At 49.4% G+C, this 27,524-nt stretch overlaps 1 protein-coding gene across 2 annotated transcripts in view; it reads right to left on the minus strand.

Annotated features, from left to right (window-relative positions):
• Positions 1-8,156, minus strand: part of Dennd3 (DENN domain containing 3) — a 53,240-nt gene extending 45,084 nt beyond the window's left edge. For both annotated transcript variants that reach the window (XM_055626712.1, XM_055626713.1), the window contains exons 1-3: positions 7,867-8,156; positions 1,042-1,318; positions 89-204 (exon numbers count right to left, since the gene is read on the minus strand). In XM_055626712.1, coding sequence (XP_055482687.1) covers positions 89-204; positions 1,042-1,318; positions 7,867-8,019 — 546 coding nt within the window. In that variant the 5' untranslated portion in view covers positions 8,020-8,156. The remainder of the gene's footprint in view (positions 1-88; positions 205-1,041; positions 1,319-7,866) is intronic.
• Positions 8,157-27,524: the final 19,368 nt, after the last annotated feature.

The raw sequence follows: 27,524 nt of genomic DNA on the forward strand, positions 1-27,524 counted from the left end.
AAAAGCATCAGGTGTGTTGTTACACCACAACAGACAACAAGAAAAAAGGCCCACCCCCAACTCAGAGGACAGCAACAGATCCACCTACATGCAGGGGTCGGTAGTACTGGGCGACCACACCATAGGTTCTGTTCCCGCAGACGTCCGTGAGCACCAGGAAATGGACGTAATCCTCTTTTGGTTCAGAAGCCACACACACACCTCCTACAGGAAGAGCAGAAAGGAAAGGGTGGAGAGCCAGTTCAGGGGGCTGTTGCATGCATCGAAGGCCTAGGGAACCCATGAGCTGATGTCCTAGCAACCACCAGGAGCTCAGATGCTCTTGGGACTGTTCTGGCCAGCTCCCAAACGTCCCCAACCTGCCGTTCTTCGCCATCCCCACCACCACCACCACCACGACACACATGGTATAGCAGTATGAACAGCATGCTTCTGGGCACGGCAGACCAATCCGCACCTGTTTCTCAGTTATGATTCCTGCGGCCAGGGAAGCACCACAGGCTTGAGGGGGAACCAGAGACAGAACCTGAGCCAGCCCTTGGGCTGAGGGTGCCACACCAGCCACTTAATGTGTCTTAAGGCCAGCAGAGGCATGAAGCCCAGACGCACAAGGGCTCTCATCCGGCACTGGTAAGCGAGCTCAGAGATGAATGGCAACCTGTTCCTCTCATTTTAATAAACAGGAAGCAGGGGACGGAGAGGGAGTTGTGGGCGCCCTCTGGGCCTCTCTAGCTTTAACTTCCCCAGATAAGAAGACTGACTTCCAGATAGCCATGAGTGTGTCTGTGATCCCAAAATAGGGAGGCTGAAGCTAGAGGAGTGAGAGTTTTAGCCAGTCTGGACTTTGGAGCAAGATCCTGCCTTAGGACATACTAACTAGGAGAAAAACAAACAAACAAAAAAACAAACTTCAGTCCCATCACCCAACCCTAGAGAAAGTCAAGATCCTGTTGTTGTCCACAGTGTGGATGCCTCTGGAGCAGAGGACTCAGTGAGGAGGCGGTACCTGGCCACCACAGGTTGCTACCGGAGACAGCGTACCTGGGAAGCACAGCTGGGGCAGGGCGAGGAGGTCCACGCCGCCTGGGATAGTAACATCCTCAGAATCAGGCCCCTTTGAGTCTCCAGGGTGGCTCTTCCAGGCTTCCATCCTGGGCTTCTCTCGCTTCTTCCGGAAGGAACGCCTCCTGGCTTTGCTGAGGGTACAGCTGGCCCCAGTCACCTGGCCGTCCTCTTTTGTGGTGAAAGGAGGTACGAAAACGGACAGAACTTCGGGGACAAGGGAAGAGGTGCTATTCACTCCTCGTTTCTGGACAATCTAAGAAAGGGAACAAGAGTCGCTGCGTGTGTAGCTGGGGAGACGGCGTAGAGGGTAAAGCACCTGTGGTGCCAGTATGGGAACTAGAGCTCAGATTCCCAGCACCTGCCTAAAAGATGTCCCACATGTAAGCCCTCAAGAGGCATGGACAGGGAGGGCATCCCTAGGGCAAGCTGGCTAGCCAGAATAAGCGACTTATGACACACACACACACACACACACACACACACACACACACACACACACACGTTAACACAGCTAAAATGCAAAAAGAAAAGTTACTGCGTGTGCCCACCCTCATTTGTGAAACCCCCCTTTCCAGGTGGGCATCTTGTGCACATCTCTGCTTCCCCTCCATGCCCTCGGGCTCCAGAAAAGGAACTCTGTCCCTTGAGGCTCAGGTCAGCAGATGATTCTTTCCGGAATTTTCCAGGCCCTACATGGATGTGCCCCAGAGGCTGAGAATTCAGAGGCAGCTTGTCCTGTTGGCACAACCCACCACAGTGTAGAGCCTGGTTCTGTGATATACAGATAAGAGTTCAAAGGCTGGCTCTGCCCTGAGCCGCTGGAAACAAAACACATTTGCATTTTCCTCTCCCAGATAAGCGCAGCAGACTCCAGGCTCCTGAGGCCATCCTCATGTGAAGTCACAGCTCTGGCAAAGGCAGACAGCTCCCAGCCTCTCGCTCTAGCTCAGATGTCCCAGCCACCTTCCTGCACATCCCCTTAGGATCAGGGATCCCCTTCAAGTGCAAGGCCACACTGCTAGTTTCTAAAATCCCCCATCTTCCACCTACAATTTTTCTTTTCTTTTCTCTGAGCTGTTAAAGAAAGGCTTTTATTTGGGGTGGAAGACAACACACAGCAAAAACACACAGAGAGGAGCAGAGGAGGGCCTCGGGACCTGAAAGCCCCCACCTGCGATTTCTTCAGTGAGGATGAAATAGTCTGGGTTGTTGGAATGTAAGACTCCAAGCCCGTGGACCTTGTGTCCTCCCCTCACCCTACACAAACTCCATCCCTGGTCACCGGCAACTGACTTTGCTGCTCTTCAATGGCCTCACAACTCTCCAACTCTCTGCCCACTGCACCTCCTCACCGGAAAGAACTTCAGCCCTCACACTCATTTACAGGGCAGGAACCAGACGCTGGGCTGTTGCAGAGCCCTACCACCAGAGTGCCCACAGGGTCTGCCCCTAGACCTCCGCTCCAGGCTCACCACCTCCCACCTTCTCGCGAACCTCGACTTCCCAGTGCTTTGGGTTTCTCTGCCCCACCAGTGCCACGCCATCATCTAGGTTTGGAAGGCAAGTCAGGGCATACCTTGCACTTCCCTCTGCCCTCGTGTAGCACAAATGGCTGTCTGGAGATGCTGTCCCTGGGTTTGCACTTCTGGGAATCCCTTGTGCCCTAAGTCAGTCTGGATCGCACAACGCGGCGTCACACCAAAAGCCCATGCCTGGTGTCATTCTCTCTTTAGTCACTTAAAACGGTGGATTCAAAGGCCTGCAGAGATGGCTCAGCTGTTAAGCACACTGGCTGCTGTTTGATTCCCAGAAGTCACGAGTTTGATTCCCAGCACCCACATGGCAACTAACAACCATCTGTAACTCTAGTCCCAGGGGTCTGACACCCTCTTCAGGCCACCTTGAGCACTGTTTACACAACTGGTATACAGACATGCATGCAGGCAAAACACCCATACACATTAAAAAAAATAAACACATCAGAAAAAGATTGAATAATGCGCTTAGTCAGGCACAGTGGCTGTCTTAAATAGGGGTACTGTTGTGATAAAATGCCAAAGGGAGGAATGGGTTTATTTGGATTACACTTCCACATCACAGTTCATCACTGAAGGAAGTCAGGACAGGAATTCAAGCAGGGCAGGAACCTGGAGGCAGGAGCTGATGTAGAAGCCATGGAGGGGTGCTGTTTACTGGCTTGCCCTCACGGCTTAGAACGCAGGACCACCAGCCCAAGGAAGGCACTACCCACAATGGGCTGGGCCCTCCCCCATCAATTGCTAACTTTAAAAAATGCCCTGCAGGCTTGCCTACAGCCTGATCTTATAGAGGCATTTTTTAAATTGAGGTTCCCATCTCTCCAATGACTCTAGATCAGCAGTTCTTGACAAGTTGTTGGGGAGTTGAACAACCCTTCCACAAAGGGTCACATAACACAAATATTTACATTACGATTCATAACAGCAAAATTACAATTATGAAGTAGCAATGAAAATAATTTTATGGTTGGGGTTATCACAACAGGAGGAACTGTGTTAAAGGGTCAAAGCACTAGGAAGGTTGAGAACCGCTGCTCTAGATCATGTCTAGTTGATATTAAGCTAGCCAGAACAGCTAGCTGTTCTGGGGATGAGCTGTGGCTCATCCCTTTAATTCCAGGATCTAGGAGGCAGGTGGATCTCTGTGAGTTCAATGCCAGGCTGTTCTACACAACGAGTACCAGGCCAACCTGAGTTACATAGAGAGATAGTGAGACCCTGTCTCAAAAGAAGAAAAGGAGGAAGAGGAGGAGGAGGAGGAGCTCAAAATCTAGCTTACTGTCTCAGCAGACATCTCACTCACATGGCAAACACTTCTGTCTTTCTGACTAGATTAACAAGACAGTCAAAAAAAAAAAAAAGCAATGAACACAGTGAAGGAAGCACTAGACTAAGAAAGCCTTCTGCATACTACTTCCCTGCATTTTTGACACATACATAAGCTTGGGGCATGCTTTCATCATGTAGCTATCTGATTTGAACTGATGACTTGATGTTTAACTCAGCAGTGGGGCTAGTCGGCTTTCTTCATAGCCATACAGTATTCACCAAGTGAATGTCCAATGATGCATCCACTCAGTCCCTCTGACAGACATCTAGGTCACTGAAAATAGCTCATTATTTGTGGGAGAGACAGCAATGAACAGAGTCCCTGAAACAGTTGCATACATTTGGCTCACCACTCAGAATAAATGCCTGCAAATGGATGGGAGACCTATCCATGAAGAATATACAGGTGGTGATCCCAGCACTCAGGAAGGTAGAGGCAGGAGGATCTCTGAGTTCAAGCACAGACTGGTCTACAAAGCAAGTCCAGGACAGCCAAAGACTACACGGAGAAACCCTATTTCGAGAATGGAAAAAGAAAAAATAGGCAATGTAGGCCATATTGTGACAAGTGTTGAAGCTGTTCTCACTGCAAGGCTGAGAAGACAGGTCAGTGCCACAGGCTATGCCAACCCTGAGCCTGACCTCTGCCAGCCCACACTGAGCCAGACAGAGGGTTATTTCCTGCATTCCTGTTTATTAAACTTCTACCCAATGATCATCAATTTTTTTTAAAAAGCCAATTAAAAAGCGAAACCACCCACAGCCTAACTCACTAATTTCTTTCTAAGTCCTGTTACTCAGCAGCATTGCTCCTCCCTGGAGGACTGCCTATCACGAGAGAAATCAAATACATTCACAAATGTTTTTAATGTTCTGGAGCTGTGCTACCCAACAGTCACAGCAGGAAGCCACTGAAACCTAAATGAATTAAAACTGAGCCTTCAAGATGGCTTAACAATTAAGGGCGCTGGCTGCTCTTCCAGAACACCCAGGTTCAAATCCCATGACCCACATGGTAGCTCACAACCAGCTGGAACTCCAGTCCCAGGGGAATCCAATGTTCTCTTCTGCCCTCGGCAGGCACTGTATGCCTACGATGCATGTACATACACACACACACACACACACACACACACACACATGCATGCATATATAGAGACAAAAATACACATATACATAAAATAAAAGAAAAACTTAAGTATGAGGTTTTTAATTTTTTTTTTTGGTTTGGTTTGGTTTTTTGAGACAGGGTTTCTCTGTGTAGCCCTTGCTGTCCTGGAACTCACTCTATAAACCAGGCTGGCCTCAAACACACAGATCCACCTGCCCCTGCCCACAATTGCTGGGATTAAAGGCATGCAGTAGAGAAATTTTAATCCAGCAAAACATGTCTGAGCCCAAGCCATGCATTCTCACAGCTTGGGTACGGCTCTCCTCTCTCTCAATTCATCAGAGGAAAGAAAAGTTACTTTTACAGCATGCGCCACCACCACCTCGCCAAAAAAAAAAAAAAAAAAAAAAAAAAAAAAAAAAAGTTCCTTAAAAATTAAAATGAAGAATTAAATGTAAACTCCAGTGTCCCCCAGCACAGTAGCGATGCCGCCAGGGTTCCGAGGCCACGTATGGCTAGTGAGCACCGTATTGGACTCTGCAGGTGGAGGGCACGCTCATCATCCAAGAAGTTTTGTTGGTGCTGCTGCCCACAGAGCAGAAGGCCACTTCCCCGGCATGGTGCAGAAACACATCACCCGCCACTGGACGACTTCGCAGTGGATCCCCTCCTAGCCCAGCAACCAAAAAGAGGGATCCATCCTCAGCCAAGGGGTGAGGGGCAACCAGAACCAGCCACGCTGATTCACAGTGGTCTGCTCAGCTCCGTGACACCTGACAAAAACTCCAACAAAGGACTAATCCCCAACCCCATCTCAGAAATAAACAGGGCACTGCGCCTCTTGACCTTAAACTGGAGCTGTCTCACGCTTCCAGACTTCTGCGTTTATGTGTCAGCAGATAGGAATATTCGGACCACGGATAAATGGTAACTGTTTTTTGAAGCAGGCTCTCACGTGGCCCACGCTGGCTTCTGAACTCACTGTGCCACCAAGGCTAGCCTGAGCTCTGTCCTGATCTTCCTGCTTCAGCTTTTCAAGCACTAGGCTCATATGCCCCAAAGGGCTTTTTGTTTGTTTGGTTTTGCTTCTGAAGACAGGCCTCACTCTGTAGGCCAGGCTAGCCTGTCTAGGACTCACTCTGTCACCCAGGCAGCATTCAGACTCACAGCAATCCTCCTACCTCACTCTTCCAAAGGTTGGGGTTCTAGGAACAAGCCACCACACCCAGTTAAATGCCAGTTTTTAAAAAGTTAAATTAAAAAAAATATTTTAAAACCTTGGACATTCAAAAGAGACTTGCTACAAAATTTAGATTAAATAAATCTATGTCTGTATGTCTATGCTAACTGTAACACTGGTGTTGACATAAAGTGAAATTATCCCAAAGTTTAGTCCACCTCTTAACTCTCCTTCTCCCCGCCCCTCCCCCCCAATCCTGGACTTTTATGTTTTTTTCTTCCTCTCTTTGAAATTCCTAGCAGAAGTAAGAGTACAGAATGAGGTAAACTAAAATGAAACTTCCCCCTCCCTCATAACCTGGGGGATGCCAGCGCCTGCCTAATTCAGGAAAGTACCACCACGAATATCCCAGTTGACTCGGCCAGTTCTCAGAGGCATGCCCCACATGGAACAGGCAAGAAGCACACTACAAGACCCAGGAAGCAAAGGCATGGATGCCCAGAAGACGGCAAGTGAAACGAGGTCATTTCCGATTCTAAGAAAAGGAAGGCAGTGCTGTTTGGTAAATCAGAGGTACAAAGACAATGGCGCTCTACAGAGGACACTGGCATTAAAGTTTGGCGGAGTGAGAACTATGGAACACACCAAATCATTTGCTTGGGGACTAATGCCAATTACTGGTCACGCTGGTCCACGGGGAAAAAGAAAAAGAAAAAAAAAAAACTATCTAGGCTTTAACACTCACTTTGGTTACTTTTACTAACGGTTAACTTCTCTGTCACCGTTTGGCCTCCGTTATTAATTGTCCCTGGATAATCATCAACCAATAGGCATGCCTTCATGCTTTTCCGTGTCGTCATGTGTAAACACTCAGATGATCTATCCAGACACTTAACGGGACGCTGGGGAAATCTCTGGAGAAAAAAGACAGTTCCCAGTCATGCTGGGTCAAAAGAGAAAGAGAGGCACCGACGGACAGGGAGGAAACAACCTGGGTTCCAGAACTGAGAAAGAGAAAATACAGCACAGAAATAAGGAGAGTGAGATGTTCAGAAGGCGCTGTCTTTCCAGAGACAGGGAGACGAACCCATTTTGGGCTGCAGGGAGGAGGGGCTGCACAGGAAGCAAACGGCTACGCAGCAAGCCCGACTAAAAGTGGAATATTCAAAGCTGGTGGTTGATTCTAACACCTGAAACCTCCCTAGTCGGTGCGGAGTACCAGACCCATTGCTTGGTAGGCAGTGAAGCTCTGTGCAGCCAACGGAACTACTTAGCCGCTCCTCGGAGAGGATCTGGTCTAGCCGACCATGAACTCCACGGGTCCCCGCTGGGCCAGCACCTCGCCCCAGATGGTGGCATCCTGAGGAACGCTTCAACGCACCAAAGCACATCTTCACCACAACAAGCACTAGTTACAAGTCCAGCTGGTCCCGCCCGGAGAGAGGAGGGTGGGCGCGGAGGGAGGGAACGGCCAGACGCCTGTCTCCCCAGGCCTGAACTTGCGCACATCCCTCACAGCTGGGAGCTGACCCTGAGGCTTTGGCACCGCAGGGGTGCGTAGCCACAGAAGCCAGCTCCACTCACACCCCTCCGGCGCCGCTCCGTCCCCCACCCCGCCTCAGTTTCCCCCTCCGGCTCCTTACCTGCTCCAAGCCGCGTAGGCTGTCCTGAGAGGCGCCTAGGAGCGCGCACAACTCCAACACCCCGGAGGGCAGCGACAGGTGTCTCGCCGCGGGCTCCGCCATGACCTCCCCGCCACCCGCCTGGCACACAGCGCTCGGAGCCCTCGGCTGCATGGCCCCGAACCTGACTCTGATGGCGCCCGCGCCCACAACCCAGACCCCAATCGAGCGCCTCTGAAGCCGGGTCTCGCCGAAGCCCGCCCAAGCCTCCGCGCCTCCCCTGGGCTGGTTGCCAGCGAGCCGCGGAGCGGGCGGGGTCAGGAGGGACCGAAGCGTGTCCACGGGGAGGAGGGGCGTGGTCGGTGGGCTCCGGTGTGGGTGGGGCCTAGGGGGCGGGGCCCGTAGTGCATGAACGAGCCTTGTCTGTGATTTGGCAGGGGGCGGACTTCTCTGGAGGCCAAACCTGCATGGGTGGGACCTCCTCGGGGGGCGGGACCCACTCTGCCTCCCTACGAGCGCAGTCAGTTCCTAGCCGGACGGTGGGTCCGGCGCGTGCGCGTGCCCCTCTGTGGACTTGGTCCCTCCTTCTGTCCCCTGGAATACAGGAAGGAATGGGCGACAACCTCAGGTGCCCAGCCACGTCATCCAGCCCCGGAGGCCCTTCTCCAGCCGTCCAGACCCACCCTGCAAAGAGTAAGGGACAAAGGCCTGGCCTCCCGCCACCTCCAGGAAGTTCTTCTGTGCCAGGACACGGATAGGACCCTGTGGACACCTGGAAGAACCGTCGGGAAAGGAGTGTAAAGATCTGCTCCTGATCTTTAAAAGCTGCACGGTTAACCTCAGGCCGTCGCAGGAGCCTGGTTTAAATTGAGCAGGAAATGGGGCAAGGCGGAAGATGCTGGAGGGAGCAGGGTCAGGGGCCTGTAGGCTCTCTTAGGTCTAACCTAGGTCTGACCTCTGTTAACCCTGAGCCTCCTCCAGCCTTAAACTAGATTCAGAGCAAAGCCCAGCCTGTCTGCCTGGGCAGCGTGGTGCCTTGGCTTTGGAAAGGGTCATGGTCCAGTATGGGCCTTGCCCTGGGCATATTTAAATCTAAGGGGAAAGGAGACCGAGGGACTTTTCCAGAAATTTTCTGTATTATATAGTATTAATATTACATGTTTATAGTAGCATATAATATACATCTTAAAACACTGAAGAAATGATTACCAGTGATGTCAAATATCTGTCATCAGCCTAAAGTGAAGGACCAATAACTGAACAAGTCTTGGGAGCAAAGCCTGGTAGGCTGGCTGGAGGTGGGGGCAGGGAACAGGGTTCGGAAGTAGTTTAACCATCCTGTAGACTGCCTGACCTCTGTGGCCCTCATTCCTCATCCAGGAACCCAAACGACCTATTAATGTCACTGACATTAAGGTTTTGCTCCTGCTTAATCTGACTCTTTGCACCAGCTTCTCATGTCAGATGACCTCCACGAAGCATAAGCCTGAGAGAGTGCAGCCTCACTGAGATCCATTATCAGTCCTGGGCTGCTCAGCAAAGAATCAAAATCTTGAGTTTGCAGGGTCCTGTCTGGAGTCTGGACTCTGCTACTGTCTCTCTCTCTCTCTCTCTCTCTCTCTCTCTCTCTCTCTCTCTGTGTGTGTGTGTGTGTGTGTGTGTGTGTGTGTGTGTGTGTGAGTGATGTGTGAGTGGTGGACAGTCCCAGCATCTTTGAGCCTCTGCTTCCTGTTTGTGGAAACCCTGCAGGGTGGAGACCAGGATTCAGTTGGCAGAGACCCTGTAATGCTCAGGTCAGAAGCAGGTCTGATGTCTGTCCTGTTTCCTCCAAAGGGTGGAAGGATTTGAGGAGGGAAGCTCCACAACAGGGTGGAAAGCCCAGGGCCAGACCCCCTGTAGGCCTCCCTCATCTGAGAGTCCAGCCACAAAATCCCTGGGGCCCCAGCTCTGTGCTTTTTTTTAATTAAATCCCCATAGGACCAGTGGTCTGCTCCTGTAATGACAACAATCTGGAGGTGGGCAGAGGATCATAAATGAATTTCAGGCAGCACAGAAAGATCCTGCCTAACTAAAAATAAAAAATAAACAAAAGTCCCCATGGCCCAGGCTGCAGGTACTTTCCAAATACCCACAAGAAACCTGCTGTAGGGCTAAGGCTGTGGCAAAACAAAAATTGTGGCTCTGTGGTAAAGCCCTTGCTTAGCATGTACCAGCACCACAAAACAAGAGTCCCCTTCCATCCCCAGGTACTTCAGGACACACAAGTTATGGTGGCATACTAGATAGAAACAGGTCTGAAAATAGCCTAGAAATGACATTAAGAAACTTCATTCACAGCCAGGCTGTGATGACACACATCTTTAAAGCCAGCATTTGAGAGGCAGAAGCAGGTGAATCTCTTGAGTTTGAGGCTAGTCTGGTCTACAGATTGAGTTCCAGGACAGCCAAAGCTACACAGAAACCCTGTTTTGTTTTGTTTTGTTTTTTTTAAAAAAAAAAAAAAGCAAAACAAAACAACAAAAAAAACCCTCCAATCACAGCCAGATATGAATGTGCACACCTTTAATCCAGCACTCAGGGAGGCAGAGGCAGGCAGTTTTCTGAAGTTGAGGTCATTCTGGTCTAAGTAGTGAGTTCCAGGCCAGCCAAGGCTACATACTGAGAGCTTACCTCAAGAAGACAAAGAAAGAAACTTATTATCCAATTATCTAAATGAAAAGTTTTTATGCGTCAAAGATACTGAGGGGAGAGTGCAAAAGAGTTTCTCCTAGACTGAGAGAAAATGTTTTGCAGTCATTCTGAGGCAGGATAGAGACACAGAGGAAACTGTTAACATGAGAAAAGAAAGGAGCCAACAGAAAAGCAGGAATTCTAGTATAAGCAACTGCTAGAAACCTCGCTCCTTTCCCAGCTGCAAACCTGAAACTTTCTAAGAATCTCACCAGAAACTGAATGGATAGGCTTGGGAACTGTGAGTCTGCAACCCTAGTGCTTCCTGGTTTCACTTTATCAGACTATAACTCCATCCAGCACATCCACAGAGCCACCGCCTACTTCACCCAGCAAAGGGAAGAGAAAGGGGTTCTTAGCCATCTTTTGACATGTAACCTGAGAGCCACCAAAATGTACCACATAGCCAAAGCTAAGACAAACAATCGTGACTCACTTGCGCCTGTATCTCCATGAGGTGGGTCTTGATTTTCCTTCTTTCTCTGAGGCCAGACCCGTGCTCTTGGGCATGTCTCTTCTTTTGGAGCACCTCTCCTAACTCTCGTGCTTAAGCCTGTATTAAAGTGTCCTTGTTTATGACATACTTATTTTAGTCAGGAGGTGGATGGCATACACCTTTAATCCCTACACTGGGGAGGCACAGGCAAATGGATCTCTGTGAGTTCAAAGCCAGCCTGGCCTACATAGTGAGTTCCAGGACAGTCAGAACTACTTACTTACTTTGGGGCTCAGAAGTTAAGGACACACACTGTTCTTCCAGAGGATAAGAGTTCAGTCCCCAGCAGTTACAGCAAATAGCTCATAAGTGACTCTAGCTCTAGGGTATCCAATTCCCCTGGCCTCTGTGGGCAGCTGCACCCACAAGCACACACCTACACATAGACATACACATAAGTAAAAATAATAAAGATTACGTCTTAAATGTTTTCTTAAATATATTTATTTATTTTTATGTATATGAGTGCTCTATCTGCATGGATACCTGCAGGCCAGAAGAGGGATGATCACATTGTAGATGGTTGTGAGCCACCATGTGGTTGCTGGGAATCGAACTCAGGACCTCTAGAAGAACAGACAATGCTCTTATAACCACTGAGCCATCTTTCTAGCCCTAATATTAAAATATCACTGCTGGGCAGTTGTCGTGAAAATTTTGGTTTATGATATGTAAACATGTTTTTGTTTTAATCCCAAGGGTAGGATATGAGACTGATTCAGATTGTCCATAGCAGCAAACTATTTGCCTCATGAGGGCTCTGAGAGGGGTTCTTTGCCAGCTGCAGATAGCTTGAATCTGAGGACTCTCAGAGGGAATAAAGGCCAAAGACCAGAGTGAGAAAGGGGGCTCCGAGAGAGAAGGAAGCTGCTGCTGCTGCTTCCCCATTGCTGCTCCTGGTTGCTGTTGACGCAGCAGGATGAGCAGAAGTTGGAGATCTCCTGAAAAGAGATCGGACTTGCCCCAAGGAACCCACCAACCCTAAGCAGCAGGAAGTAACTAAGGAAAAGTACACACCCTCTTCCCGTTAACCTTCTTTCTCTACGACGTGGTGTTGTGGGATTGGAAAGGATTGGGGTGGAGAAGGGGGTAAGAGGCATAAGAAACATAAATGAAATAGTTCTAAAAGGTAATAGCAACAGGCAGCATGCCCTTAATCCCAGCACTAGAGACGCAGAGACAGGTGGATCTCTGTAAGTCTGAGCCCAGCTTGCTCTACAGAGTTCCAGGACAGAAAAAGCTACACAGAGAAACTCCCATTTTTAAAAACATAAATAAATTAATTAAAATAAAATAAATCACTAAGGGAGGAATCACTATGGAAGGAAAAATAAAATATATCTAATAAAATAAAATCCTTAGTAGTTTCATCATAAACTGACTAGGATACAAACTGCAATTTGGCCTGACTCAAAAGTCTGGGGCAGGTGGTCCTCAGGCTGTTGAGGGCAGCAGTGTGGTGCCATGCTTCTGTCCCTCACTGCTAAGCCTATATCTGGGAAGAAATCCATGTTTAGATTATATAAAGAATTCCAAGGACCTGAACAGACATTTCTGTGACACACACACATGCATTGGAGACCAGCAGTGATGGGCAGTCTGCTCTAGCCTTCCATTCCTTAGGGGACAAAATACTTCTCTCAAAGTTGGACTTTTTAGTTCGATTTGGGAAAAGGGGCGGAGGCTAGAATCCTGGAACTCAGTATATGCTAGGCCAGCACTCTAGCATTGAGCCACACTCTGCCGAAGCATTTTGGATAAGGAATACAACCTTTATTATAGTTTTTTCCCCCCCATGATTAGAAGTTTTATTTTTAAAAAATGTATTTATTTAGGCAGACATGGTGTGGCTCATGCTTTTAACCCTAGTACTTGGGAGGCAGTGAGAGGAAGATGGCTGTGAACGTTACCCAGCTTACATTTATTCCTGATGGCACCCGGCCCCAAATGGCATGCAGAAATGGGTGCACCATGCTAGGATACAAATAAGACAATACAGGTAAGCCAGGTGTGGTGACACACTCCTGTAATCCCAGCACTCAGGGAGGCAGAGACAGGTGGATTGCTGTGAGTTTGAGGCCAGCCTGGTCTACAAAGCAAGTCTAGGACAGCCAAGGCTACACAGAGAAACCCTGTCTCAAAAAACCAAAAATAGACCGACAGACAGACAGATAGAAACAGATGTAAAATTCTGTTGTCCATTGAGTGTGCTCCACCTGTGCCTCCAGTCCTGAATCCCAGAAGCAGGAATTCAGCAGCTTCATCCCCGGTAAGGGCAAAGTCACAGCAAAACACTACGGTACTATTTAGCCACATTCAGGAGTACAGAGAGCATGCTAAAGTAAGAAAGGAGGAAGCGGCCAATGAGTTCAGGGTGTCAGAGCCCTGGGGACTTTGCTGGAGGAAGTTGCTGTGGGCTATCCCACCAGTGGGTGGGGCAGGGTGTTCACGGCACCATGCTAGAAATGTTTTCTGTAAATATGAAATACTTTATCTGGAAAAAAAAAAAAAAAGCCAAGCCAGGAGCTGGGTTTATTTTTGGACTGCTATTATGTTTAAAACAATGCAGCTTCCCCACCAAGCAACTGTCCCACACCCTGATCTCAGAGAAAGGACCTGGAAAGGAACTGACCATATGAAGCCTGGCCATTAAGATGGGACAGGAAAGGTCCTTGTCAGCTCTAACAGCATGATGGCTCAGGTGGCCCCTGAATGCAGGGTTATCTCCCTCCCAGGAAATGGCCTGCTCTGAAATTCACTGTCCCTAGGCAGAGTTCCTGCTCAAAGAAACCTAGAAGCCAAGAGCTACAGCCAGCTGTGGCCAGCAGTGTCCAGGCACATTGCTTCAGGCTGGGGTCAGAGCCTGCACAGGCTGGTGGCCCCACTCTTTCTCATCCTCTGACTGAGAAAGACAGGAAGTTGTGGTCTGGCTAGGCTAGGGAAGAAGATGTGAGAACCATCTTAGCCTACCCAGACTGGTGCTATGATCAGACAGCTGACAGTGAATGGGAAAGGGCATGCTAGGCAGGAGGGAAGTTGTACAAGCTCACTTTGTATTCTTGCTGTCCCTCCTTCGCATGCCGCTTTGAGCAGCCTTTCATAGGATCAGACATAGCCTTGTTCAGGAAGACCTCTGTCACCTGACATCTTCTTTCCTCTACCCATGGGGTAATCCGTGGCCTCCCACGGTGCTCACTATGTTGCTGATGAAGTTACCTGGTGAGTTTGCTCAATAACTGACCCATCCCAGGCCACGGTCCCAGCACAGCCCCTCCAGCTGCAAAGTTGGGGAGACGGCCACACAAACTGAGGAGGGTTGTTGAGAAGGGGAAGGTGAGGAGTGAGCATCCTGGACAGCAACTGCTGCAGGGGGCATATGCCATGAACCCAGGCACCTTAGCATCAACTGACTGTTGACCCCTCTGTGTAGAGGGATCTTAATCCAGCTAAGTAGCTACTCTGGCAAGGGATCACATTTAAAGACCTAGGTCTGTGTGATCCAGCTAGAATATAGACATACCCTTAGTACACACCTTTAATCTACCTCTGGCTGGAATATAGACATGCCTTTAGGATGCACATTTTAAATTTTATTTATTTTTGTTTTATGGGCATTGGTGTTTTGCCTGCAGGTATGTCTGTGTGAGGGTGTCAGATCTTGGAGTTAACAGACAGTTGTGGGATGCCATGTGGTTGCTGGGAATTGAACCAGGGTCCTCTGAAACAGCAGTCAGTGCTCTTAACCACTGAGCCATCTCTCCAGCCCCTAGTATATACCTTTAATCCCAAATGTTGATATCTAATTGAGGGACAGACAAAGTGAGAACCAGAGAGAGATTTGGCAGAATGAGTCAGAGATAGGATACATCCAACTCCCATGAGGACTGACAAAAAAGAAGCTACTTAAAAGCAGTGCAGAGAGAGAGAGCAGGAGAGTTCATGGAGACAGTACAGCAGAGCAGAGTACAATACAAGAATATAGTAGAGTGCGGTCAGCCCAGGATGGCTTGGTGCAGTTCAGTTCATGGAGTTCAGAGATAGTTTTTCAAGCAGAGCGATCCAGTCAGAAGTAGAGAGATGCCACTCAGTCAGCATGGAGCGGACTGTTGAGCCAGAACAGCTGGGTTGAACCAGCTGGCCAGAGTTCAGAAAAAACTAGAAAGGGTAAGCTTATTTAGCTTTAAGTCTCAGAGGCTAAAAACATTCTAGGCCTTAGTTTAGCAGATGGAGGCTGGAAACTGAAGCCTTCAAGGTCCAGGCTTACAGATTGTACAGAGGCTAGAAGCTCCCAGCATAAGCCTAGGGATAGTTAGGTAGAAATGCTCCAGGCTCAGCCTAAGCCATGTAGTTGTAAGGCTTGGGAATGGCTCTCATCTCATCCCATCATCAGGGGAAATAAAAACAGCATTTACACCTCTGCACCCTGAGAAGTCAGAGGAGGGCACGCTGTGGTAAGAGGCTACCCACAGTAATGACGACAGTTATGAAAATAGTTGCCATTGCCCCTCTGAGTAATATTCTTGCTTTAGACAAACACGTATTCCCTTAGGAGCCTCTCAACCACCCTACTAAAAGCTGTCACCCCATTTCAAACCCAAGATTCAGCCAGGTCAGCTTTGCAGCCGAGGGCAGCAGCTGTATTCAAGGAACAGATGAGTAAACCAGAAAACCCAGGCCACATCTGACCTCCTCTCTGGCAAAGCCGGAACCATCCGCTGAGCTCCTGCTGTACCCCCATTATCTGATGGGCTCTGCCTCACTCAGCCCCATCAGCCCCATGTGCAGCCACCAGTTTTAAAATCCGCCCTGAAATAATCCATCCCTCAATGGAATATTATTGTTAAAAGAAACTGGAAGACCGTCTGGCCAAACTCAGGCAACTGTAATCCCACCAGGTTCAGTGAAAGTTCAAAGGCCTCCTCTGATTCTTTGTCTCTGCAGGTTGTAAAACCTCTCTGTGAGCCTGCTCTGCTGATCCCAGGTAAGGTGGCTATTGGCTGTGATGCCAGAATAACCTGAGCCTCCCTGTCTCCCCATGCCCTAGGGCAGGGGCTTAACTAGGTCCAGGATATAGTGCCCAGTTTGAAGGAGCAGAAATGAAGGAGCCAGGGAGCTCACTGCAGGTACTTCTGGGAGGCTGGGCTAGGAGCCGGCCTGGAGCAGTACCGACAGTTATTCTCTGAGAACGCTTACAACCCAATATCTGTAGCCTGGAGGCCAGTGCTGGGCAGGGCACACTATTTCCAAACACCCACAAGGCTGGAAAGTGCCACTACCCCACAGAGGAGGGTGTGGCCCCACAAAGCTTGAGGCTGGCCTGAACCTCCCAGTTGCTCAGCCTGCCTGAAGTCAAATCATGCATGAGCTCCTTCCCTCGTCTACCCCTTTTCACTTCTCACCGAGAGGCAGGCCAGGACCCAGGAGTGAAGGAGACCCTGGAGGTGCCCAAGTCCAGATTAGACCAAGGCCATAGGAGTTCCCAGTTCCCCACTCACCCCTGACCCACTAAAATGTCTTTTCACAGCTTCGGAGTTCTTGCAAGAGCTACACTGAGATCCTCACAGGGTCAGGGGAAGAAAAGGGCCACACCCACCTTCCCATACTTCTAGGAATTTTTCCAACTAAAGGAAAAGAGGTACTGACAGAAGCAGGGGTTGGAGCCAGGCATCCACCCTGCAGAAAGGGACAAGTGACACCTGCCTTAGGTAAATCCTATATAATGAAGCGGAAAAGCCTGGCAGGGAGTCATAAAAAGCGGGTGTCATAGTTAGCGTTTCTATTGCTGTGATAAAAAACGCTACCACCAAAAGCAAGCTGGGAGGAAAGAGTTTATTTGGCTTACATTTCCACATTGAAGGAAGCCAGGACAGAAACTCAAACAGGGCAGGATCCTAGAGGTAGGAGCTGACGAAGAAGCCAGGGGTAATGCTGCTTACTGGCTTGCTCATGGCTTGCTCAGCCTGCTTTCTAGGGATGACACAGCCAGCAATAGGCTGGACCCTCTCCCATTGATCACTAATTGAGAAAATGCCCTACAACCAGACCTTTGTTGGTGGTGGTGGTTTTGCTTTTGCTTTTGTTTTTGTTTTGAGACACGGTTTCTCTGTGTAGCCTTGGCTGTCCTGACCTTTCTTTGTAGACTATGCTGGCCTCGAATTCACAAGATCTGCCTGCCTCTACCTCCTGGAGTGCTGGGATTAAAGGCGTGAGCCACCACACCAGGTCCACAGCCAGACCTTGCGGAGGCATTTTCTTAAGTGCGGTTTCCTCCTTTCAGCTAATTCTAGTTTGTGTGTCAAGTTGACATAAGACTAGCCAGCATAACGGATTTCTATATTTAGGTTTTTTTTTTTAATTTTGTTTTATTATTTTTGTCATTCTCTGTTCAACGGGGCCCTGGGTTTTGGAAGGGGCCTGGAACTCGGCTTCTGTATGGAGAACAGGGATTCCATTTCTCTCAGGAGCGGCTAAAGCACTTCAGGGAGAGGCCCAGGTAGTAGGCTGGGGTGTGGAAAAGTTTCCCACAGAGTTTTACAATTTAGCTCTTTTAGAATGAGAGTGTGACATCGTTACAAGTGTTACAAGTCTTGGTTAAGCTGAGGTGTGAATGAAAGCCCATGCCAAGTCGGCTTGCAATTGAGACTCAGACAAGATCCAGGCCCAGTGGGTTTCAGCAGTTGCCTGAAGCTGACATACCCAGTGAACCGCTAAATGGTGGCCAGCAGCATGAAACAGACCGACCGGCAGTCAAGCCCCAGGTGGTTCCAGAGCTTTCAGCAGCAGATTGGCAGCCAAATTCTGGTGTCCAGCAGTGATCCTTCCCCCAAATAAATAAGTCTCAGACAGTCTTGAAGTGAGAGCATGTGTGCCTTTATTCGTGTGAAATCAAGGGCAATACAAACCCCGGGCAGAGGGAGGGGTTTTGAGGGTGAATGTTTTCGATTTGCTGGGGTCAGGGATACTTGATTTGCATATAGTGGCACACTGCCTCTTTTTCCATGCGGTAGCATGGTCCCATCACAAGAAGGAGAACACAGTACTTAATTATCCTACGAGAAGGGGAAAATCTCCAGGTGAAGTCAAAGGTCATTTGGAAAGTCAAAGCACCAAGGCATCTTAGCATATAAGGTTGGTAACTCCAGGAATACCTAGCTGATCTGGTTTCCTTATCAGGAAAAGGTTGGGCCTGTGATCTTTCTCTGAGGGGCTATATGACCCTCCTTACAAGACCTGGAGTATCCCAATCAGGGTTGGAGGGGGGACTTTTAGAATCTAAGAAAAGGGAGTCCACCATAATAGACTGAGCTCACTTTGGCTATCCGGAGACATCAGACTTCAACCTTATCCAGCAGAGTCCCACTTTTTTTTTGTTTTGTTTTGTTTTTTTTAATGTATGAATGTTTTAACTACCGGAATGGCTGTCTACCACCTGCAAGCAGTACCCAAAGAGGCCACAAGAGGGCGGCTGATTGACTGCGGAGGGAGTTTTGCAGTCAGGCCCGAGCTGCTGGAAATCCAACCCAGAACCTCCGGAAAAGCATCCTGTGCTGTTCGGGGCTGAGCCATCTCTCCCAGACTCAGAATTTCAGGGTTTCTTTAAAACTCACCAAGGCTTTGTTTGGCTCCAGACATTTTGACTACCTGAAACCCCGCCCTGCCCTGCCCCAGAGAGAGTTCAGATCAACTGTGCTGTTTCAGAAGCATGTCTACCTGCTCTGGGGAATGAGACCTGGAGGGCTGGTTCTTGTACCACGTTCTCTGTAGCTATACCCTAAGGCTGCTGGGCATAGGCTGGGTCCTTCCCCCCCCCACCCCGTACGGAGCATTGTGAGGGTCTCACTGACCCCTCACTGCCTTCTTCACTAGCTCACTCTCACCAGGAAGTCTTTAGGGTAATGGGTTTGTGTCCCAGTCCTGCTAGAGCCATCACCTCCAGCATTTCCCACAGCCCTCACTCTCCCCATCCTCTCTTCCTTGACCATCCATCTCAACATCATGCCTCCCAAAACCCAGCATAAAGTCAGGGAGACACATCTCTGCCCTGGGTGGCCTGAAGTGGGGATGTCATGTCAGCCACCAGACCAGCCTCCCAAAGTGATTCCCAAGGTACTGGCCAACTCCTCAAAGACCCTACCCATCATGGCTCCGATACTAAACCCAGCCCCGCCCCCTTCTTCCTCCCAGCACCACCAGGGACAACACTTCAGTTATAACAACTCTCCATCCTCAACTGAACAAACGAGAAAACTGGCTTGGCCTAGCCAAATTCAGCATCTGTCCCTGTCCTGGTTCATTACCCAGCATGCATCAGCCCTGCAGGCAATACTGCTGGTCCCTGACCATCCACCTGAGTGGCTAGGCCCAACTCCCTCAGGTCTGACAACTCCAGGTCTCTCTGCTGGCTGGCCTCAGGGAAACAGTCCCCAAGACAAGGCTAAGTGGGCAAGAGTTGAGTGGAGGAAGGGATACTGGTGAAATGACTTGGAGACAGAGCTGAAGTGCTGGGAGGTCCCCCGGAGCCTGAGGGAGTATGAGTGGTACCCACGTAGAATTTAAAGTGGTGGTTCTCAACCTCCTAATGGTGTAACCCTTTAATACAGTTCATCGTGTTCATTGCCACTTGTACCTGTAATTTGGTACTGTCATGAATCATGATGTAGATATCTGATACACGACCCCCGTGAAAGGGTCATTCAACCGGAGAGTACCCACAGGTCGAAAACAACTGATTTAGAGCATGAAGCCTCTGTGGATATGATTGGCTGAGATGAGTCCATCCTGTGTTGCAGCGGGGAAGCAGGCAGCTGGGTCCAGGGACTCATAAAAGGATGAGACACGTGCGGGTACAGAGGGAGAGAGCCCCATGGAGGCAGGAGGCAAGGTTGGGTTTACAGAGCTAGAGCTAAGCCAGAAGCTGAGCTGAGAGGAAAGTACATCCCACTAACAGCTTCCTTCACCAGGGCCCTCTAGGGGAGCTCAATCCTGTAGACGCTCTGGTTTTTAACTTCTCTCTCAGTGCTGGATTGGTCCAGGTTAGGGACCAATTGCCTGCAGGGTGCAGGGGAGGGGCAGGAGATTTCACTCAGGCACCCACATCCCCAACATTTCTGTCACTGGCAACTCATAATCCTCAGCCTGTCAGTGAGCACTGCCTTCAGGACTGAACGGACTTTTTCATAGGAAAGGAAGGTGGGCCATCTCAGGACTCACGTGTTCATCAAGCACATACTGATGTGCTTTTCTACTTGGAACCTTGAGTTATAGAAAATGGGTAATTAAGTTTAATGTTAATTCATTTTATTTTGCTCCCCCCCTGCTCATTCATTCATTAGTTTATTTAATCTCTTTACCACCCGATCCGTTATTTTGGTTGTTTTAATGGCTTCTTAAATTCCTTCTTTCTTTTGGACAGTACTCCATTTCCAATGAGTTTCACGGCAAGGGCGTCTAAGAGACAAATTCAGCTCTTGGCCTCACGAAGATAGGGCACCTACTCTGTCTACGTTATGGAGTTATGCCAGCCTTCTGGGCCATATTTCAAGGTCAAGGAGATGTACAATCACACCCAGGTCCTGGAAGCTCTGGAATGCTTTTCTGCAGTGTGCCAGTGGCTTCTTGAGCACTGTGCCAGCTTCCCTTTCTTGAAGATATGTGGCCTGCCATGACTGACAAAGAACCAGAACATGGCTGGTGACCTTTCAACACCACTGTGCTTTTCCAGGTCAAAAGCATCCCCGAGTGGGATGGGGGACACTGAGCCGGCTGAGAGGCTCCTACACAGTGCCGGTTCCCAGGGGTGTCTCAGGTCATGACCCCCATTTCATGCCACCGCCTCAAGCATCAATGGGCAAGAATTTACAAAGAAAGCTTGTGCCGTCTTGTAATTATATGGATTGTTTTCTTACAGTCGTTTTGAGCCTATCGCCATTAGTCCTTCCATTTTAATTTGTTTAAAAGATTTTTAAACTTTAGGGTGTATGCTTTGCCTGAATGTATGTATGTGTAGATGTACCATATTCGTGCCTGGTGCCAGCAGAAGCCAGAAGAAAGGCATCAGATCTCCTGGAACTACCATTGCAAACTGTTGGAAACTGCCATGTCAGTGATGGGAGCAGAGCTTGGGTCTTCCGGAAGAGCCACAAATGTTCTTAACTGTTGAGTCAGCTCTCCAGCCCCAGGTTTATCATCATCATCATCTATTTAGATGTGTGTACGCTGTGGTGAATGTGTGTCTGTGTGCATTATGATAGCACATGCCACAGTGTACCTGTGCAGGTCAGAGGCACCCTGCAGGAATTGGTTCTCTCCTTCTACCATGTAGGTCCTGGGGTTCATATTCCAGTTGTCAGTCTTGGCAGCAAGACCTCTCCTGGCTGAGCCATCCATCACATGAGGCTCCTTCTTAAAGAAATGTGAGTGGAGTGCTGAGCCAGCCTGTCATTCTGTTCTTTCCCTCCCCTTACCATGAAATCTTTCTCCAAATTGCTTATGTAAAACTGTTCTTGCATAGAACAAGAGCATCTTGTGTCCTGACAACTCCATGAATTTTTTTTTTAGTCCCCCAGCCTCCTTCATGTCTGTCTTTGTCACTCAACACACTGGCAGCAATTTAACTTAACGATGGATTCAGAGATCTCAGCTTAGCTGCCCCAAAGGCATCTTATTCTCACTCTGATTTTACACATCTTCCTGCAGCAGCATTCTGCTGGAAACTTTCTGCCTCAACTGTACTTGAAAGACTCAATCAAGGTCCGATTTGATGACTGAACAGAAGAAAAAATACCTCGGAGAAAGAGAAAGTGACCTACTCTGGAGCGCATGGATTCTTTGGCATTTCTGGACTTTGGCAGAGTGCTTCTGTGAGCATCATACATGAAGGAATGCTGGCATGTCAGTGATATGCTATTGGATGAGCTTAGAATCATCTATGTACTTTCACTACTATCGGGACTCACCACTCAACCCCCTAAACTACAGTATTTGGGCCTTCTTGGGATTCTGAGCTGAAGAACATTGGGGAACCATCCCCTCCCACCCCCACCACCCATCTTTCTCCTGGCCCCACCTTCCTGCCAAGGCCCCACCATTCCCTCATCCCAAATCAGCCAGAAACCTGGAAGTGTTCCTTGTTCTCTCTACCCAAGGTGGGTGGGAGGAGCCAGCCATGCCTGTAATCCCAGCACTCTAGAAGGCAGAGGCAGGTGGGTCTCTGTGAGTTCGAGCCAGCCTGGTCTACAAAGCAAGTCCAGAGCAAGTCTACAAAGCTACACAGAGAAACCACCTCATTAAAAAAAAAAAATTCTCTGATTTGCATTACCTAAGGGTACTTCTAAACCACTCTTTCCTCGAGTCCTGGCACACACTCTTAGACTCACTCAGTGGAATCACTATACAAAGAGGACAAGAAAAACTGGAACAAGAGGACTTGTTGATTTTCTTAGAGGAACATCCCTTGGGGAATCCCACTGGTCCCACCCCATAAAAGGTGAGGTGATCTGTGAGGACCTGGAGCCCCCACATTTGCTTTCTCCAGAGGCCCAGGGATTCCCTGTGCTACATGGTTTTGTATCAACCCGACACAAGCTGAAGCCACAAGCTGAGGCGAGGGAACCTCAACTGAGAAAATGCCTCCATAGGCTCAGGTTATAGGCAGGCCTGGAATTTTCTTGATCGATGGGGGAGAGGCCAGTTCACTGTGAGTGATGTCATCCCTGAGATGGTGGCCCCGGGTTCTAGAAGCAAGCAGGCTGAACAAGAAGCCATGGGGAGCAAGCCAGCAAAAGCAGCACCCCTCCATGGCCCCTGCATCAGTTCCTGTCTCCAGGTTCCTGTCCTAACTTCTGTCAATGGTGGACAGTGATATGGAAGTGTAAGCCAAATAAACCCTTTTGCTCCCAAACTCCCTTTTTGGTCATGGTGTTTCATCAAAGCAATAGAAACCCTAACTAAGACATCCCCACCCCAGGTACGTCCCTGCATGCCTTTGCCAAGAGGCCTCTCTAGCCAACTTGCTCCATTCCTGTCTTGCCCATGACCATGGGTGACCCTCTTCCCAAGATGCCCCTCCCCAGGACATCAGAGAAGAGCTGAAGGTTAAATTGATCAATTACCTATAGTGTGGTCGGTCATCTGTATGTAAGGAAGTCATCATAAAACCCCAAAAGGACGAGGTTGGGAAGCCTGCGCTGGCTGCCTTGGAAGGGAATGTCTACCCCCTGCCCTGCCCTGAGCATCTTTTACCTGCATTAACCTCCATCCCATGATCTCTGTCACAATAAATAGACATGGGTAAGCAGATGTCCTGAGTCCTGTGAGCTACACTAGCAAATTAGTACAAGTGAGGAGGGTAGAGGGGATCATTTGCCAAGGTGGGTGCCAGAGGCAAGGTGGGTGCCTAGTGCAAGGTGAGGAAATGCTAACTCACCCTGGTGGGTGTCATGGTCTGTTTCACCGGAAAGGAAGCTGCAACCAGGCACTGTTTAGTAGCCCAGCCAGGGCGGATGTTTTCTGATGTTGTTGAATGTTGTCCTTCCCACCCAAGCGTGTGACAAAAGAGACAGAGAAAGGTCTCGGTGTTCCAAGGGGACGCTCTGACAGCTTATTATTAGAAAAATTATTAATGCTGTGGGCAGACAGAGAGATAACAGCATGCCAGGAGCCGTAAGGAGAGCTCAGGCCCCAAGACAGGGACGGAAAGTACTGTGGGAAGGGGCCCTGAAGAAAGAAAATCAGGGCAGAAGTGGGGGTCTCATACCTTTCTGAGGACAGGGAAGTGGTTTCACAGCAGGAGTCTGTAGGCAGGTTTTCTGATTCCTGGGGAGCAGGCGGGGAAGGGGATGGGGAGCAGGATGTGTTTCCCTCAGTACCCGCTTTGATGTAAACTCACTTCCCCAGGTGAGACCCTCCCACCTGGAAGTCTGTTAGCTAGAGATTCAGTGCCTCAGCAGGGTACAGCTCAGGCTGTCTATTGTTCAGCGAGCCTTTGGCTCAGGAGTCATTTAAACCCTCTGTCACTCAGTTGGGGGGCGGAGTGGGGCTAGCGTCAGCCCCTCTGGACCTCCAGCACCATCCAGTCACCTGGTTGATTTATAGACCTTTCCTTTTTGCTCGCTTGTCTGATTTTGCTGTTGTTGCTCCAGTTTGGGGGTTTTGGGAGACAGGATCTCATTAACCCCAGACTGACCTTGAACTTGCTTCGTAGGCAAAGAATGACCTCAAACTCATGACCCTCCTGCTTTCACTTCCTGATCTAAACCACTATGCCATTTTCAGTTCTGTCCTCCTCACAAAGGGGGCATGCCCAGAACAAATGCCTCAACACCTGTCCAGGCTGGATAGGACACACTTTGTTTCTATAGCTTTAAGAAACTTCTGGAGATAGCCCAGTCTGTGAAAGAGGAAGTGTCCTTCAGTTTACCTCTGGTGAGATCACCCTTCCTTGCTTTGTACAGAAACTGCAGGCTGTGGCCACCCCTTCCCTGGGAATGTCAGGCTGATCCAGCTGCTGTGGCTCTGGCCAGCTTGCCCTGGAAGCAGGAGGTGGAGGTGTGTGTGTCCAGCAGGCCCTTTCAAAGAGTTTCTCTGTTCTCTGAAGCAGCTTGGCGGCATTTGAGAAGGGTACCTACCTTACTCTGAGATCTTCCCTGCTGCTTTAGCATTCTCCATGCCCTTCTTTAGTGCAGATGGACAGGCCAGAGCTATGGGGCCCTGCAGATAGCCTAGGAGCTCTCCCCAACCCCCCCCCAAAAAAAAAAAGGTTTTGAGAACTTGTCTGTAAACAGTGGAACCTTCAATTTCAAAGAAAAGACTGGACAGGCCCAAGTAGAACCGGGAACCTGGGCTTTCCCTATCCTTCTCCTGTTATGGCAGTACCAGAGACTGTCCCAAGGCACACCCTTCTTCTGGCCTGGCCCATGCAAGATCCCCTTACTTCCTCCTGTAATAATGGATGCTGGTAATAAGGTCCCAGTGTCAGGGTAGCCAGGTGTCTAGCACCACATATACCCTAATGCCTAGCCTCTGGCTTGTGCTCTGTCCCTGGCACCCCTGACCACAGACAGACTGGACATTTGACTCTCTGCCCTGACTAAGTCCCATCTGTGGGAGCTCAAAAACAAAGAAAGCTGGGCATGGTGGTGCAAGCCTGTAATCCCAGCACTCAGGGAGGCAAAGGCAGGCAGATCTCTGTGAGTTCGAGGCCAGCCTGGTCTCTAAAGTGAATTCAGGGCAGCCAAGGCTACACAGAGGAATCTTGTCTCGAAAAATCTGTCCAAGCATAGTGGCACAACATTCAAGGCCAGCCACAGAAAACAAAACAAAATGTTCTTAGGACACAGTAGGTGCTTAATAATGTCACCTTCAGACAAAACTCCACCTTCCTGGGGAGTCTGGACATGCTGCTCAGATTCTGTGTCACCAGTCAGGACCCTCCCTGAGGCCTCAGATTATGCACACTGAAAGAGAGGCCCTGTTGGATTTACAGTAATTTCCCCTGCTGCTGATTACCAGCAAGGGGGGGGGGGGGCTTCTGCCACAGTGTGATGACTGTGGACAGGGTACTTCCCTCCTGCAGATGGTGGCTCACATGTTCGGACAACAAAGGCTCTGTGTCCTCACTTTGCATAAAGTCTGCGGCAAGGGCTGCTCACGATGATGGGCTCCCAGCCTAGACTGCAGCCAGGCTACCTGCAAGACCAAGGTCAGGGGACATGCTGGGCCAGAAACAGACTCGTAAGAACCTGAGGTCAGAGCTGTGGGGCCCTGCAGATAGCCTAGGAGCTCTCCCCACCCCACCCCCCAAAAAAAGACTTTGAGAACTTGTCTGTAAACAGTGGAACCTTCAATTTCAAAGAAAAAACTGGACAGGCCCAAGTAGAACCGGGAACCTGGGCTTTCCCTATCCTTCTCCTGTTGTGGCAGTACCAGAGACTGTCCCAAGGCACACCCTTCTTCTGGCCTGGCCCAGAAGAACAGCTGCTGCGCTGGTTTCACAAGAGCCTAAAACCCAAAGAAGAGAAAGGTACCTGAGGAAGGGGACACCCTCCCCAGGAGTCAGGCTACCTCTTTGTGTCTACCTGAGTGTGCTTCTCTGAACCTGCGGCTCCCTGTCAGAAGTTTGTCCCCAAGATATTTTGCAGCTACTGGAACCTTTTAGCGTCTAAGGCTGAAGCCAGAGCTGGTGCTAAACACCCTACAGCACACAGGACGGCCTCCTGGGCTGAGAATGGCTGACTCAGCCCTGACCCACGCCGAGCCCCGCCCCTCCGCAGATCCTGCTACAATTCCACCCATTCCAGGAAGCGCCCAGCTCACCATCCACTGAATGACCCTCTGAACCCCACCGGGGTTCTCTGACGCTCTTGGAAGTAGTTACAACAACAGCCCCGTGACACATCAGGGACAGAGCCCATCTTGCAAATCATCCAGGAGTCCACATTTGTGATGAAAAATAAAACAGCTACAGCGGCAGAGAGAAACACAATGATCACCGGAAGTTCAAGGCCAGTGTGATAACCTGCATTTGGCTAGACAGGACTACCGTGGCAAAGCCCTGATTCTAAAATGAACAAAGATAATTAAACACACACACACAGATGCACAGGCACAAACATGTGCACGCACACACAAAGCTAATAAATTATCGTAACCCATTAACCATGATCCATACCAACATGAAACCTGTGTCCCAGAAGCTTTCCAGTACGCTTCTGCCCACCCTGGCTTTTGCAGAGATCACCTCATTGTAAATTGGCTTCATAGTTCTGTCACTCAGTTATCCTAGACAGTGCAGCTTAATGGTGTCCTCTTAAAGAACTTAGGTCTTTCTAGGGAGTCATCCTCCATCCACAGGCTTTTTCCCACCCCTGCCTCTATCTATCTATCTATCTATCTATCTATCTATCTATCTATCTATCTATCTATCTATCTATCCAGACAGGGTCTCACTATGTACAAACTCACTATGTAAACCAGGCTAGTCTCAAACTCACAGAGATCTGCCTGCCTCTGCCTCCAGAGTAATAGGATAGAGGCATTTGTTACCATGCCCGGCTCACCTCTGCCTTTTCACTGACTGTCCCTCAGTGTGCCTTGCTATCTGCATGCTGGTCTGTATTTGTGAGCTGTGATCTGATGCTTCCTCTGACCTCTGCATGCCTTCGAACTGGTCTCAGGCTGAGTGGCTACATCAGCCTCAGGTCTAGTCCCACAACAAGTATACAGGAGGACTCCTCCTTTTGAACTCTGAGCCCCTTCTGATGAGGCCACCTGGCATAAGGCCACTGTCAGCTGAGCTTCTGAACTGCACAGCTGAATCTGGCTTCTCTTTCTTACAGCCACTACCTCCCATAGAGCACACTTAGCATTCTGGTCCTCAGGAAACAAGTATAGTGACCTCCAGCCTCCCACAGTTCCTCATAGCTCTACCCCACGGGACACTCTCATGGTAGTACAA

Source organism: Psammomys obesus, unplaced genomic scaffold (genome assembly GCF_907164565.1).
Source record: "Psammomys obesus unplaced genomic scaffold, mPsaObe1.curated_primary_1811, whole genome shotgun sequence".
NCBI lineage: Eukaryota > Metazoa > Chordata > Mammalia > Rodentia > Muridae > Psammomys > Psammomys obesus.